We start from the raw sequence: 16,357 nt of genomic DNA, 5'->3' as shown, positions 1-16,357 counted from the left end.
GCCGCCCGCGGACAGGGGCACACTCCACTCCAGGTTCACAGACGTCTCATTCACATTGGATATGAGGTGCTGAGGGGCCGAGGGGGGGCCTGGGAGGGGGAAGGAGAACAGGTAGTGGAGGGGAGAGATGGAGGGGTGGAGGGGTGGAGGAGAACAGATAGAGGAGGGGAGAGATGGAGGGGTGGAGGAGGATAGATAGAGGAGGGGAGAGATGGAGGGGTGGAGGAGGAGAGATAGAGGAGGGGAGAGATGGAGGGGTGGAGGAGAACAGGTAAAGGAGGGGAGAGATGGAGAGGTGGAGGAAGAGAAATAGAGGAGGGGAGAAATTGAGGGTGGGAGGAGAATAGATAGAGGAGGGGAGAGATGGAGGGGTGGAGGAGAACAGGTAGAGGAGGGGAGAGATAGAGAGGTGGAGGAGGAGAAATAGAGGAGGGGAGAAATTGAGGGTGGGAGGAGGATAGATAGAGGAGGGGAGAGATGGAGGGGTGGAGGAGAATAGATAGAGGAGGGGAGAGATGGAGGGGTGGAGGAGAACAGGTAGAGCAGGGGAGAGATGGAGGGGTGGAGGAGGAGAGATAGAGGAGGGGAGAGATGGAGGGGGGATGAGAAAAGGTAGAGGAGGGGAGAGATGGAGGGGTGGAGGAGAACATGTAGAGTAGGGGAGAAATGGATGGGTGGAGGAGAACAGGTAGAGGAGGGGAGCAATGGAGAGGTGGAGGAGGAGAGAACTCTTAATCAGTTTGCTCATTAGGATGACCAGTGAGTTGCACCATAGTTTCCTCATCTCCTGAAAGCCATTATCAAGTCTCAGTAAGCAGCTGGATAAAGACATGCAGTCAGCTTTGCTCTGAGCAAATTAAGCTTGGTGTGTGTGCGTGCGTGTGCATGCGTGTGTGTGTGTGTGTGTGTGTGCGTGTGTGTGTGCGTGTGTGTGCATGCGTGTGTGTGTATGTGTGTGTGTGTGTGTGCGTGTGTGTGTGCACGTGTGTGTGTGGTGTGGTGTGTGTGCGTGCGTGTGTGTGCATGCGTGTGTGTGTGTGTGCACGTGTGTGTGTGTGTATGTGTGTGTGGTGTGGTGTGTGTGTGTGCATGCGTGTGTGTGTGTGTGTGTGATGGAGCAGCTCTTACGGGTGCAGGGCATTGACGCTGGGTCGGTCTCTGAGCGGAAGTAGCCTTTGTCACAGTTGCAGGAGGTGGATCCATCACTAACAGAGTAGCTGTGCAGGGGGCACTTAGCACAGCTCCTGTCTGAGGCCAGGGCTCGGTAGAATCCCATTTTACAGGCTACAAGCACAAACACACATACCCACACCTTAAACAACACGTCCATGCAATCTTACAATCACAACACATGCATGCATTCTAACAAGCACAAGTATTACACAGAAAAAAAACCATGTTTTTCTTTGTTGCAGTATTTACTTAGTACATGAAATATATTTGTGCCCTTTCTTCAAAAAGATGATTTCTTGCCAAGTGAGAAAAAGAACGGCAGACAGGAGGAGGGAAGAGAGACAAACAAGAGGAGGGAAGACAGGGAGACAGGAGGAGGGAAGAGAAACAGACAGGAGGAGGGAAGAGAGGCAGACAGGAGGAGGGAAGAGAAACAGACAGGAGGAGGGAAGAGAAACCGACAGGAGGAGGGAAGAGGGGCAGACAGGAGGAGGGAAGAGAGACAGACAGAAGGAGGGAAGAGAGGCAGACAGGAGGAGGGAAGAAAAACAGACAGGAGGAGGGATGAGAGGCAGACAGGAGGAGGGAAGAGAAACAGACAGGAGGAGGGAAGAGAGACAGACAGGAGGAGGGAAGAGAGACAGACAGGAGGAGGGAAGAGAGGCAGACAGGAGGAGGGAAGAGAGACAGACAGGAGGAGGGAAGAGGGGCAGACAGGAGGAGGGAAGAGAGACAGACAGGAGGAGGGAAGAGGGGCAGACAGGAGGAGGGAAGAGAGGCAGACAGGAGGAGGGAAGAGGGGCAGACAGGAGGAGGGAAGAGAGACAGACAGATAGGCCTCGCACTCCTTTCCTCACTCAAAAGAAAGAAAGAGGAATCAGTGCAGTATTCAGCACAGGCAGAATCTGTGCAGCCCTGCGCAAGTGAACAGGTAAATAGCAGGGCTGTACAGGTACACAGCCGGTCTGTACAGGGACAGAGCAGGGCTGTACAGGGACAGAGCAGGACTGTACAGGTACACAGCAGGGCTGTGCAAGTACACAGCAGGGATATACAGGTACACAGCAGGGCTGTGCAGGTACACAGTCGGTCTGTACAGGTACACAGCAGGGCTCTACAGGGACAGAGCAGGGCTGTACAGGCACACAGCAGGGATGTACAGGCATACAGCAGGTCTGTACAAGAAAAAAGCAAGGCTGTACAGGTAAAGAGCAGGGCTGTACAGGTAAACAGCAGATCTGTACCAGTACACAGCAGGGCTGTACAGGTACACAGCAGGGCTGTACAGGGACAGAGCAGGACTGTACAGGTACACAGCAGGTCTGTACAGGTACACAGCAGGGATGTACAGGTACACAGCATGGATGTACAGGTACACAGCAGGGCTGTACAGGTAAAGAGCAGGGCTGTACCAATACACAGCAGGGCTGTGCAGGTATGCCGCAGGACTGTGCAGGTACACAGCAGGGATATACAGGTACACAGCGGCCTGTACAGGTAAAGAGCAGGGCTGTACAGATACACAGCAGGTCTGTACAGGTACATAGCAGGGCTGTACAGGTACACAGCAGGGATGTCCAGGTACAGAGCAGGGCTGTACCGGTACACAGCAGGGCTGTGCAGGTACACAGCAGGGCTGTACAGATGAAGAGCAGGACTGTACAGGTACACAGCAGGGCTGCACAGGTAACAGACACACACACAGACACACACGCACACACACACAAACAGACACACACACATGAACCTGCACACACACACACAGGCAAACAAGATTAATAGCAGATTAGCAGCAGGATTAATGGTAAATTAGCAGCAGGATTAATGGTAAATTAGCAGCAGGATTAATTGTAGATTAGCAGCAGGATTAATGGTAAATTAGCAGCAGGATTAATGGTAAATTAGCAGCAGGATTAATGGTAAATTAGCAGCAGGATTAATTGTAGATTAGCAGCAGGATTAATGGTAAATTAGCAGCAGGATTAATTGTAGATTAGCAGCAGGATTAATGGTAAATTAGCAGCAGGATTAATTGTAGATTAACAGCAGGATTAATGGTAAATTAGCAGCAGGATTAATTGTAGATTAGCAGCAGGATTAATGGTAAATTAGCAGCAGGATTAATGGTAAATTAGCAGCAGGATTAATGGTAAATTAGCAGCAGGATTAATTGTAGATTAACAGCAGGATTAATGGTAAATTAGCAGCAGGATTAATGGTAAATTAGCAGCAGGATTAATGGTAAATTAGCAGCAGGATTAATGGTAAATTAGCAGCAGGATTAATGGTAAATTAGCAGCAGGATTAATGGTAAATTAGCAGCAGGATTAATGGTAAATTAGCAGCAGGATTAATGGTAAATTAGCAGCAGGATTAATGGTAAATTAGCAGCAGGATTAATGGTAAATTAACAGCAGGATTAATTGTAGATTAACAGCAGGATTAATGGTAAATTAACAGCAGGATTAATTGTAGATTAGCAGCAGGATTAATGGTAAATTAGCAGCAGGATTAATGGTAAATTAGCAGCAGGATTAATCTTAAACCTGTTTTCATTCATTTTCCTTTATTATCAAGTGTGCCAACAACCGGACTAATCAAATGGCAAGTAACCTAACACAGAGTTTTCATACCGTTTTAGGGGGATTAAATCATAAATTCAATTTATCCGTTAAAAATCAATTTTAATCACCAAGTAGTCTACACTTAACAAACAAGATACACCAGTCTGTTATCTACCATGTTAGCTTTCAGAATAGCCAGCAAAAACAAAACCTGCACTTTAAGATTGTTTACAATCTATGCATTGCAGATATTTGCCATGAATACAAGTGCGGATAAAGAAGTGCATGTATCCGCAAATAATGTTGATTAGAAATTAGAAATGTGCACAATTTCGTACTGCAAATGAAAATAAATGTAGGCTATAAGGCCTAGGCTACTCGTTAAAACTGCCTATTTGGGGTGAGCTGGCTATATATGATAGTATTGAGTAGCCTATTTTGTGGATTAATTGTATTGATACTCAAGGAAAATCAGGGGAAGTTTCCACCACTGCTTAGTGATTAAAACTGATTTTTCTAAATTGCATTTATAATTTAATCTCCCTGACACAATGCGAAGAAGCTGTGTGTCACTTTCCAATTGATTAGTCAGATCGTTTGCATGCTTGTTAATAACTGAAAATTTATGAAAACAGTTTGAGATCAATGATTCGTTTAAAGGAAAGTTTTGGACCCCACCAATTTTCACCTCACCAGTCGCCACGCAATAGGGGACGTTTTTTTTCTGGAAAGCGTTTCACGTGGCCTCCAAAAGCGTGGTTGTTTGCTATCGCGTCAGGTATAATATAAGAGAAAAAGACAAAAAGGCACACGGTGGCGACGACCGTTATTGCATGCAATAATTATCACTGTGATATATCGCCCAGCCCTACTATATACCATAGCATATAACCCAACTCACACACAAAGGCATAACAGTTACACAACCCAGCTGCTTTTAGATAAACGGCAGGTTTTAAAGGGATAAATGGCTTTTTATTATTATGATGTATTATGATGTTCTTATGTTTCTGTTTCAATCCAACCTTCACACAGCAATGCACAAGATACAAACACCCCCCCCATTCTTGCTGAAGGTGAAACGCAACCATACAGGACTCTTCGGGCTGAAACTTGGTTAATGGCACACAGTGAAAAGATGGGGTCAGATTACAGGAGAAAAACAGCGATCACTTTCCTACCCTGGAGGCATGAGCGACTCCTCTAACCTACTAAGCCTGTCCCTTTCTTCTTCTCTACCTCTGTCTTCCTCTAACCGTTCCGGGAACTGTCTCTGCGTCAAGCCGGGCTCAGGTAGAACACCTGAGAAGGGTGCCCGGCGGCGCTTGACACTAACACGGCCACCCGCCAGGTGCAGGTAGAATTTGGCATTGCTGCGCAGCTCCGTCACTTTCACTAATCACTCTGGCAGGTGAGCTTTTGGTAGCATTTTCTATTTAAAAAATCATTGTAGTTTACAAAAGGCATTTGAAATAATTAACTCCATTCAAGCTGATACTACATGATACTACAACTCCCATGAACACTGTGTGCTCATCCCATTGGCCCATCCACTTTGCCCTCGCATATCTTGCCTCCTCAGTCAAGCTGGGGGCAGCCTATGGTGGATAAGTATGCAAACTCGGCTGAAACAGAACCACAGCTGAGCACAGTGCCACAGTACTGCTGCTTCACATTGTTCATTTAGTGACACTTCACAACAGTGAAGAGTGCAGATTCACATTCTGCAGCTGTGATCGGAAAAGAAGTTACAACAGTTGCCGCACCAAAAACAAACCAATGATGACTCGGTAAAGCAGCATAAACTTAGACGTCCATGATTTCAACGTCACTTTAGTTTATTTAACGCTGCAAAAAACAAAAAAATATTTGTCGCAGAGTTCAGTTTAACCATTTTCATACAGTACAAGAGCCTATGCTGTATTGTATCGTTATATTTCTATACCAGCGATCCACAAACTGTGGATCGTGACTGATGAAGACTTCAATTCTGTTAATTTGACCATGATTTCTGTGATTAATTGGCAGCTAATTTCAGAAACTTTCTCCCTTCATTTAGCTTTTAAGTATTAAAAAAGTTTTTCTATTGTTCGCAGTTTAACACTTAATTATGAATTTTGTGTTGCAAAAAGCATGGATTTATATCTTTGGGTCATTGCTGAAAATGTTTGGGCACCCCTGTTCTACACCATTAACACAAGTATTCTGTAGCCTAATTGCAATTGAAAAATAAAGATAAGTGCATCTGCACTTCTTCAATGTTGACATTATTAAATAAATGTAAGAAAATTAGCCTATGTTCACATAATTATGAATGCCATCATATTTAGCAAGTTCTCCTAAATATAGGAAAGTAATTTTTTTTGCATATTTTTTTTGTATATTTTACCAACATTATTTAAAATTGTGGATGTAATCTTTGTTCTCTGCACTGACACTTGGGAATATTCATGGTGAAGATCTGCAATGCGCATATTTTGTCATTTAAATGACCCTGAAATGCTGTAAGCCAACGCAGTAGAGTGGTGTATAATTTTTTTTACTTTTACAAGTGTAGACTTGTAGTGTAAAAGGTTTTTTTCCACTCACCCCCTCTCACTCTTACTCTCACTCTCACTCTCCCTCTCACTATCACTCTCCCTCTCACACACACACACACACACACACGCACACACACACACACACACACGGTTTACTCAGGTTGGATAGCTATAATGGTATCTGTTAAAAAAAAAACAAATGCAGTGACATTCTCCAATCACCGATATTTGGAGAACATCCAGGGGGACGCTGGTGAAGACGCTGAGTGGCTGTTACAAAGTGTGCCCTCCCCCATGAATGAATTCAGTAACGGGGTTATTAATGACATCCAGGCTGACAGAGACACACAGAGATCAGAGCAGCGTGGTGGGGGATGAGTGAGACACCCCCACATCGCACCCTTGACCCCAGCATGTCTGCTGGGCAGGGGGCAGGGGGGGCGGAGGCGGGGTGATTTATCTTCTGCCCCAGCAGAGCTCATCCATCAGCGGGACCCCAGCCTCCACTCTGCCCATTGCACCCCAAAAGCCTGACAGCCTCTGGTCCTGTCCTGGTACAGAGCCAGCCATGCTAAGAGCTGCCACCCAAACGAAGTACAGATCACTGGGACCCAGCAGAAATAAGGGCTGCTTTTAAAGGGACCCAGCAGAAATAAGGGCTGCTTTTAAAGGGACCCAGCAGAAATAAGGGCTGCTTTTAAAGGGACCCAGCAGAAATAAGGGCTGCTTTTAAAGGGACCCAACAGAAATAAGGGCTGCTTTTAAAGGGACCCAACAGAAATAAGGGCTGCTTTTAAAGGGACCCAACAGAAATAAGGGCTGCTTTTAAAGGGACCCAGCAGAAATAAGGGCTGCTTTTAAAGGGACCCAGCAGAAATAAGGGCTGCTTTTAAAGGGACCCAGCAGAAATAAGGGCTGCTGTTAAAGCACACACCCAACACAAACATCTGCCAGACCAAGCAGAGCAGAATGGAGAAAGGTCAGTTTTTCTCAATAATAATACTTATGTAACTAAGCAACTTCTGTTGTTTGCCATAGCACCCCCCCCCCCCCATAATTTTCTTCATGTTTAGTTAGCTATGACTCCCCACTATGACTCTCCACCGCCAGGCTATGGCTCCCCACTGCCAGGCTATGACTCCCCACTATGGCTCCCCACTGCCAGGCTATGACTCCCCACTATGACTCCCCACTGCCAGGCTATGACTCCCCACTATGACTCCCCACTGCCAGGCTATGACTCCCCACTATGACTCCCCACTGCCAGGCTATGACTCCCCACCGCCAGGCTATGACTCCCCACTATGACTCCCTACTGCCAGGCTATGACTCCCAAATGCAAAATTATGACTCTTGACTACTACCCCCCTCACCTCTCACTCTCTTCTGTAAATTTCTCTCTTTCTCTCCCTCCCTCCCCAGCTTTCTCTCCACACCTCTCTCTCTCTCACTCCCCGCCCCCCCTTCACTCACATGCAGAATTGTGAATGAGTGTATTTCTCTCATCCAGTCAGCTGAATGTGCAGTGTGGTGACCCCCCCATTATGAAAGCCCAACCCCCAATTTCTCTGTCAGCTCATTCTGAGGCTTTGCTTTTTCCCAGCATGCACCTCTGCCCTCTGCGGATTAGCACTGCGCCCCCATTCACACACCCCCTTTCTGTCCATCTGCCTCCCCAGCACCCCGAAACAGAGCACAGGACACAGCGCAGACCCCGAGGGAAGAGAGGGGAGAGGAAGGGGTACAGAGAGAGAGAGAGCGAGAAAGAGAAAGCGAGGGGTAGAGAGAGAGAGTGAGGGTAGAAAGAGAAAGCGAGGGGTAGAGAGAGAGAGGGGGGTAGAAAGAGGGAGCAAGGGGAAGAGAGAGAGAGAAAGAGAGAGGGGTAGAGAAAGAGAGAGGGAGGGGAAGACAGAGAGAGAATGCGGGGTAGAAAGAGAGAGAGTGAGTGGTAGAGAGAGAGAGGGGTAGAGAGAGAGAGTGAGGGAGAGAAAAAAGAGAGCAAGAGAGAGATTGCATGGGGGGGTATTGATTCATGAGTTTTTGACATGCTAATTTGCACACTGACAGCTTTAATCGCCCTCTCTTCTCAGCACTGCTTCAAAGAGATTCTGCTTTTCAAAGGGGACACAGCAGCCCTGCCGGGATGCTCCTATCCAGACTGGGGGCGCAGTCACACACTCAAAAACGCCTGCACCCCCAAAATCATCTGCATTTCCGCTGGCCTCACATACTGCAGGGTACAGAAAGATCAAACCATGGACCCACAGGAGGGCCGATTCGCTGCTGCAGCCTTCTGTCAGATTTGCCTGCATGAGATCAGCCATCCCAGTGTCCCCCACACACTCATATTTACAGCCTACCTGTGAGACACAAAGATCCACAAGTCTGTCTTAAAACAACACAACACAATGATGAGAACAGGCGATATAGCCCAACAATGCTCACCATTTTCCTGACTAAATTGTACCAAGTGCTCCAATTACCTACAGACTAATGGCGCTTCTCCACCACCGTGCCGTGCCGGAATCCGTGCTCCCGCTTTGTTTTGCTTTCTCCACTGCCAACTGACCCGTGCCGGGCCACAAGTACCCGTGCCGATTTTAGCTACTGCTCTGGGGTAGGTACCAGAGGTACTATCCGTGCTGCAATTCGATACTGCAGACGGTTGATTAGTCAATGGAAATCATCACAAATACGTCATCCCATGTTCATGTTTGTTCACCGGCAGCAACCACCATTTTTAAATACCACAACAGCAAGAGAGAGAGTAACGCTAACTACCGAATTCTACAGTGAATATCTGGGACTAAATATTGAATAGATATACAACCTTACCTTTGGTTTTACATGTAGAGATGTCCCTTTTGAGACTGATTGGTCATATATTGTCTTGGACAATTCGTTTGTGAAATATACGCGCGTCGGACAGAGTGTAGCACAGTGGGCAGGGAACTGGGCTTGTAACCGAAAGGTCGCAGGTTCGATTCCCGGGTAGAACACTGCCGTTGTACCCTTGAGCAAGGTACTTAACCAAAATTGCTTCAGTATATATCCAGCTGTATAAATGGATACAATGTAAAATGCTATGTAAAAGTTGTGTAAGTCACTCTGGATAAGAGCATCTGCTAAATGCCTGTAATGTAATGTAATGTAATTTGTGATGCCAGGGTACCTTCCAAAATAGCTGTGCGTAATACCACACGTGTTGTTTACGGCGTTGTTGCCCTTTTTAGTACAGTCTGGCTTGATTGACAATTCATTTATTCAATAGGTGAGAGTATAAGCTTTCTAACGATGTATAACATATCTAATTTTGCTTTTGGAACAGCGTTTTATAGGTAATTTTCTTACCATCACATTCACTCTGTGATAGCAGTAAAAGATGTTGTACCTAACGAAACATTTTTTTTTCAACGATTTTTCATAATTTCTTGGAAAATACTATTATTATTGAGGATTTCTGGGCATAGCTAAGCCATATGTTTGCTGATAGACCTATCCGACTTCATTTTCTGGAGCAAAACAAGTGGATAGAACTGTCGTTGATTTACTGTCTCTGTCTCCATCTACTGAATACAGATAAAATGTCATCATTGCTATGTAAGTATTACTGCTTAAATATTTCAGTTATATACATTATTATTATTATTATTTAAATTGAGTGCATTTAAATAGGTTAGTGGTATTATATAATGCGGATATTTCACACTGTAATGTTAGGGTTAGTTAGTAGTGTAATAGTTTTTGTGATCCATGCAACAGTGATGACGAGAGTGTTGGAACATTGTCAAAGCATGGTTGACGGTGACAATTGTTTCATATCGTCCCATCACCATACAAGAAAACATAGGAGAGTACAGACTATAGAAATACATACAAGAGTTAATTATTACACATTTGGGATGCTTTACTCCTCCCATGACTCCTCCTACCTTCACGGGTCTGTTGTGTAATGGAGAAGCGCAACAGGCAACACGGCACAGGTAGGATACGAATGCTTGCTGTCCTGTACCGTGCCATGCTGGTCAATGGAAAAGCACTATAAGTAGTATCTAACACTGTATCAAGCCTAGTCTTGAAAATCCCCACAATTTCTACCTCTACTACATGACCTGGCAGGCTATTCCACACATTGACTACTCTGCGTGAATAAAATCTTCCTAATGTCTGTACGGAATTTACCCTTCACTAATTTCTATTTATCTCCCCTCTTCCTACTAACAGAACTCAACCTGAAGAATCTCTTGATCCCCTGTATGAATTTAAATGCCTCAATCAAATCACTCCTAAGTCTCCTTTTACTAAGCATGAAGAGATTAAACATCTTAAGTCTTTCCTCATAGCTTTTATCTTTCATACCAGAAATCAATTTGGTTGCTCTTCATTGAACCTTTTCAAGTGCCTCTATAACTTTCTTGTAGTACGGTCCCCAGAGCTGCATGCAATATTCCAAGTGTGGTCTAACAAATGTATTGCATAAGATAAGAATAGATTCCTTGTATTTGTACTCAATACTTTTGGCTATATACCCCAGCTTCCTGTTGGCCATTTTTACAGCTACAGCACAGTGCCTAAACCCCTGAAAGGCTTTGATCAACCATTACGCCCAAGTCTTTTTCATATTGAGCACTTTTGTTCCACCCATAAAGTAATCCTGCCTCCTGTTTTTATTTTAAGCTTTTTACCTCCATATAAAGGAGCTTTTCACCTCCACATAGAGGAGTATTTCACCTCCATACAGAGGAGAATTTCACCTCTATATAGAAGAGCATTTCACCTCCTTTATGCTGGGCACTTCTCCTCTGTGGGGCGTTCTCCTGCACTAAGACTCTTAGAAGTGAATCATATGAACAGGCAAAGCAGGCAATATCTTGGGGCCCTCAGCACAGGAGGCCCTGAGCATGAGAAGGGCCCTGAACATCAGGGGGAGGGGGGTTGGTTGAGCACGGGGGGGGGCCCGGATCATGGGGGCGGGGGGGGGGGGGCTGAGCATAAGGGGGGCCCTGAGCACGGGGGGGGGGGGGGGCTGAGCATGGAGGGGGGGGGGGGGCCCTGAGCACCCCGGGGGATGGGCCTGAAAATGGGGGCCCTGAGCACGGGGGGGGGGGGGGGGGGGTACTACTGAGTAGTTATGGAAAAGGAGTATAAACCCCACACTGTGCTGGGAACCTGCTTTATCTAAGAGGAGTATAAACCCCACACTGACTGTGCTGGGAACCTGCTCTATCTAAGAGGAGTATAAACCCCACACTGTGCTGGGAACCTGCTTTGCTTTATCTAAGAGGAGTATAAACCCCACACTGTGCTGGGAACCTGCTTTATCTAAGAGTATAAACCCCACACTGTGCTGGGAACCTGCTTTATCTAAGAGTATAAACCCCAAACTGTGCTGGGAACCTGCTTTATCTAATTGGAGTATAAACCCCACACTGTGCTGGAAACCTGCTTTATCTAAGAGGAGTATAAACCCCACACTGTGCTGGGAACCTGCTTTATCTAATTGGAGTATAAACCCCACACTGTGCTGGGAACCTGCTTTACCTAAGAGGAGTATAAACCCCACACTGTGCTGGGAACCTGCTTTATCTAAGAGGAGTATAAACCTCACACTGTGCTGGGAACCTGCTTTATCTAAGAGGAGTATAAACCCCACACTGTTCTGGGAACCTGCTTTATCTAATTGGAGTATAAACCCCACACTGTGCTGGGAACCTGCTTTATCTAAGAGGAGTATAAACCCCACACTGTGCTGGGAACCTGCTTTATCTAATTGGAGTATAAACCCCACACTGTGCTGGGAACCTGCTTTAACTAAGAGGAGTATAAACCCAAAACTGTGCTGGGAACCTGCTTTATCTAATTGGAGTATAAACCCCACACTGTGCTGGGAACCTGCTTCATCTAAGAGGAGTATAAACCCCACACTGTGCTGGGAACCTGCTTTATCTAAGAGGAGTATAAACCCCACACTGTGCTGGGAACCTGCTTTGCTTTATCTAAGAGGAGTATAAACCCCACACTGTGCTGGGAACCTGCTTTATCTAAGAGTATAAACCCCACACTGTGCTGGGAACCTGCTTTATCTAAGAGGAGTATAAAGCCCACACTGTTTTGGGAACCTGCTTTATCTAATTGGAGTATAAACCCCACACTGTGCTGGGAAACTGCTTTATCTAAGAGGAGTATAAACCCCACACTGTGCTGGGAACCTGCTTTATCTAATTGGAGTATAAACCCCACACTGTGCTGGGAACCTGCTTTAACTAAGAGGAGTATAAACCCCAAACTGTGCTGGGAACCTGCTTTATCTAACTGGAGTATAAACCCCACACTGTGCTGGGAACCTGCTTTATCTAAGAGGAGTATAAACCCCACACTGTGCTGGGAACCTGCTTTATCTAAGAGGAGTATGAACCCCATACTGTGCTGGGAACCTGCTTTATCTAAGAGGAGTATAAACCCCACACTGCGCTGGAAAGCTGCTTTATCTAAGAGGAGTATAAACCCCACACTGTGCTGGAAACCTGCTTTATGTAAGACAGAAGGCGCTACAGGAAGAAGCAGCTTGAAGCCTGCAGATTGGTTGTGATCCTGCTGTGCATTGTGGGATAAGACAGGACTAGCACCAGCTGGAGCTTTCATTTGGAACACTTCACTTCGGATGGACCCTGATTGGTCATGACCCTCCTGAGATTGCACTGCAGGGTCCCATCCTTACCTCATATGCATATAGAGACAGAACTTCTCCAAGGTATCTCTCTCTCTCTCTCACACACACACACACACGCATGTTTGTATTGCTATACTTGTGAGGACTTCCCATTGACTTACATTCTTTCCATAACCTCTAACCCTAACCCTAACCCCAACCACTACATGCTTAACCTTAACCCTAACCTTAACCTAATTGTAACCCTAACCCTAACCTTAAGTCCTAACCCTAAAACAGCCTCTTGAACTTGTGGGGACCAGCAAAAGGTCCCCACCTTGCGTAATTTTCCTCATCTTTCTATCCTTGTGGGGACATTTGTTTCTCACAAAGATAGTAATACATGCCCACACACACACACACACACACACAAACAGAAACACAAACAGAAACACAAACACACATGCATACATGGAAAAACAAACATGCGCACACACTCCACTTTAAGTAACGCATGGAGACAAAGGAATGGGGACAGAATGTATTCAGTAGAGGCACAGCAATCTCCCCTTGCATTAATGAGCACAGCCAATGTGCAGGCAATCCAGAATTGACTCTTCAGCGTATGTTTAGCCTGATGGTGGCGCTAGAGGAAAGGTCATGGGGTCACCAAAATCAAAAGGCTTCTTCCTCTTGGAGCCACAACTTTTGCAGATGGACAAATAGACAGACTGACGGATGAACAGACAAAAGGCCAAACGGACGTTACCTCCTTGGCAGAGGTAATGATACACAACTAATTACAGAGAGCAAGAGAGCCATAAAGAGAGGAGTGAGGGAGAGAGGGAGATGGGAGAGAGAAGAGAGGGAGAAGGGAGTGAGGGAGAGAGTGAGGGAAAGAAGGAGTGAGGGGGCGTGGGAGATTAGAGAGAGGGAGAAGGGAGAGAGGGAGTGAGGGGGATGGGAAAGAGGGAGAAGGGAGAGAGAGAGGGAAAGAAGGAGTGAGGGAGAGAGGGAGAAGGGAGAGAGGGAAGCACAGAAAGGAAGGTTCAATCTGCACAGAACTCATTTGCATGAAATGCACATTATCATGAAGCTGCAGACTGAGAGTAGGGAGGGGGGCAGGGATGAGGGATGGGGGGCCCTGTGGTCGCTGGGCAGTGGGGTGTGGGCGGGGCCAGCTTTGCATGCAGGGACACACAGCATATGCAAATGAGGAATCTGCTAGCTACCAAAGGGCAAAACTTTTTTGTCTTTTTCTCTTTCTCTCTCTCACCCCTTCCCCAGACAGCTGACAATCCTCCTTTCTCAGGAGCAGCATCAACTCATAACCAGCAGCACAGCGATCGTGACAGGAATCAACACGCGCGACTCCCATCCGCCGCACAAACAGGCCCTGAATATTCATAACCAGCCAATGTCAGCTCATTGTTTCACACGACAGGGGAGGAGGAAGAGGACGGCACAATGAGGAAGCACACACCTGCTCACAATTAAAGAGCCTGATGAGACAAACTAACACTGCACTGTTCAAATATCACTCTCCCCATCGGTCTGTTGGACAGTGAGGGGGAGGGGGCATGGGAGGGATATTTGCTCATGCTTATTAGATCCCCCCCCCCCCCCCCCCCGACACACACACACACACACACACACAAAAAGAGTGCCCCATCCTTCTGCCCTTTCATATTACTGTTTTACTGAGCCATATAACCACTTCCACACATCAGGACCTGGTTATTTATACAGCATCTCTATTGGGTTCAAGTGAGGACTTTGACTAGGCCACTCCAAAATGTTAATTTTGCTTATTTTCAGCCATTCAGATGCAGACTTCTGTGTTTTGGATCATTGTCTTGCTACATAACCCAATTATGCCTCTACTTCCAAGTGTTCTTTTGAGAGGTAATGGCACATTGTAGTTCGGTAGAGTCCCAGAGCCTTTGAATTTCTTTTTCATTAAATAACTGAAATAAAAAAATTAAAATAATAATAATAATAATAAAAGTGTTTTGTGTTTACTCAGGTCCCCTTTGTCTAACATTTGCCCCCCCCCCCCCCACGCGCCCCCCCCCCCCCCCCACTGGGTGCTCTGCCCAGCACACCCAGCTGTCAAAGTGTTGAGGTCTCAATCAGTTTCAGGCCTAACCCCTGTCTACTGGGGTGGGGGTGGGGGGGGAGAAGCGGGGCCCCTCTGACCTCTGCTAGTGTTCATCCCGTCACCACCTTTCCGCCAGGCCCACCTCCCCCCCTAACAATAGGTGATAGGCCCCATTCCCGCCTGCTCAGATACCGACCTACGCACCACCCCCGCCCCCCCAAACCAAGATCATCCTCACATTGATGGTGAACCTTTCAGCCAGCCCAACCCTCTCAAGCAAACACATGGACATATCCAGCGGATAGCCACATCACAGGAGCAGGCACCCACAGCAGAGTAAATCAAACTGCCACAGCTCTCAAAGCAAAATGCCACAGCTCTCAAGCTAACACTGACTGAACTGCCACAGCTCTCAAACTAACACTGAACTGCCACAGCTCTCAAACAAACTCAACTATCACTGCACTCAAACTAACACTCAACTACCACTGCACTCAAACTAACACTCAACTACCACTGCACTCAAACTAACACTCAACTACCACTGCACTCAAACTAACACTCAACTACCACAGCTCTCAAACTAGCACTGAACTACCACTGCACTCAAACTAACACTCAACTACCACAGCTCTCAAACTAGCACTGAACTACCACTGCACTCAAACTAGCACTGAACTACCACTGCACTCAAACCTAACACTCAACTACCACTGCACTCAAACTAGCACTGAACTACCACTGCTCTCAAACTAGCACTGAACTACCACTGCTCGCAAAGCAAACTGCCACAGCTCTCAAAGCAAACTGCCACAGCTCTCAAACTGCCACAGCTCTCAAAGCAAACTGCCACAGCTCTCAAACTGCCACAGCTCTCAAAGCAAAATGCCACAGCTCTCAAACTAACACTGAACTGCCACAGCTCGCAAACAAACTCAACTATCACTGCACTCAAACTAACACTCAACTACCACAGCTCTCAAACTAGCACTGAACTACCACTGAACTCAAACTAGCACTGAAATACCACTGCACTCAAACCTAACACTCAACTACCACTGCACTCAAACTAAACTTCCACAGCTCTCAAACTAACACTCAACTACCACTGTACTCAAACTAACACTCAACTACTACAGCTCTCAAACTAACTCAACTACCACTGCACTTCACTACCCTGGGTTCTTTCTGAGGTGCAGTCACGTGGAAGGGAAGCTGCTTGCTGCCACCCAGAATCACTCAGGCTGCCTCAAATAAAGGCTTCTATCCCCGGGACAGCCGCCCCAATCTGTCCCCACCATCTGTGATGGGCAGTGCCCCAGCAGTGAGC

At 46.5% G+C, this 16,357-nt stretch overlaps 1 protein-coding gene across 1 annotated transcript in view; it reads right to left on the bottom strand.

The window, feature by feature from the left end:
• Positions 1 to 16,357, bottom strand: part of epha4l (eph receptor A4, like) — a 46,900-nt gene that overhangs the window by 17,736 nt on the left and 12,807 nt on the right. The window contains exons 4-5 of the mRNA XM_035383817.1: positions 1,129 to 1,284; positions 1 to 89 (exon numbers count right to left, since the gene is read on the bottom strand). The exon at positions 1 to 89 is cut by the window's left edge and continues 259 nt beyond it. Of these exons, the coding sequence (XP_035239708.1) occupies positions 1 to 89; positions 1,129 to 1,284 (245 nt within the window). The remainder of the gene's footprint in view (positions 90 to 1,128; positions 1,285 to 16,357) is intronic.

The sequence above is a fragment of the Anguilla anguilla genome, chromosome 12, assembly GCF_013347855.1.
Source record: "Anguilla anguilla isolate fAngAng1 chromosome 12, fAngAng1.pri, whole genome shotgun sequence".
Lineage (NCBI taxonomy): Eukaryota > Metazoa > Chordata > Actinopteri > Anguilliformes > Anguillidae > Anguilla > Anguilla anguilla.
This window is presented reverse-complemented; position numbering and strand designations above follow the sequence as displayed.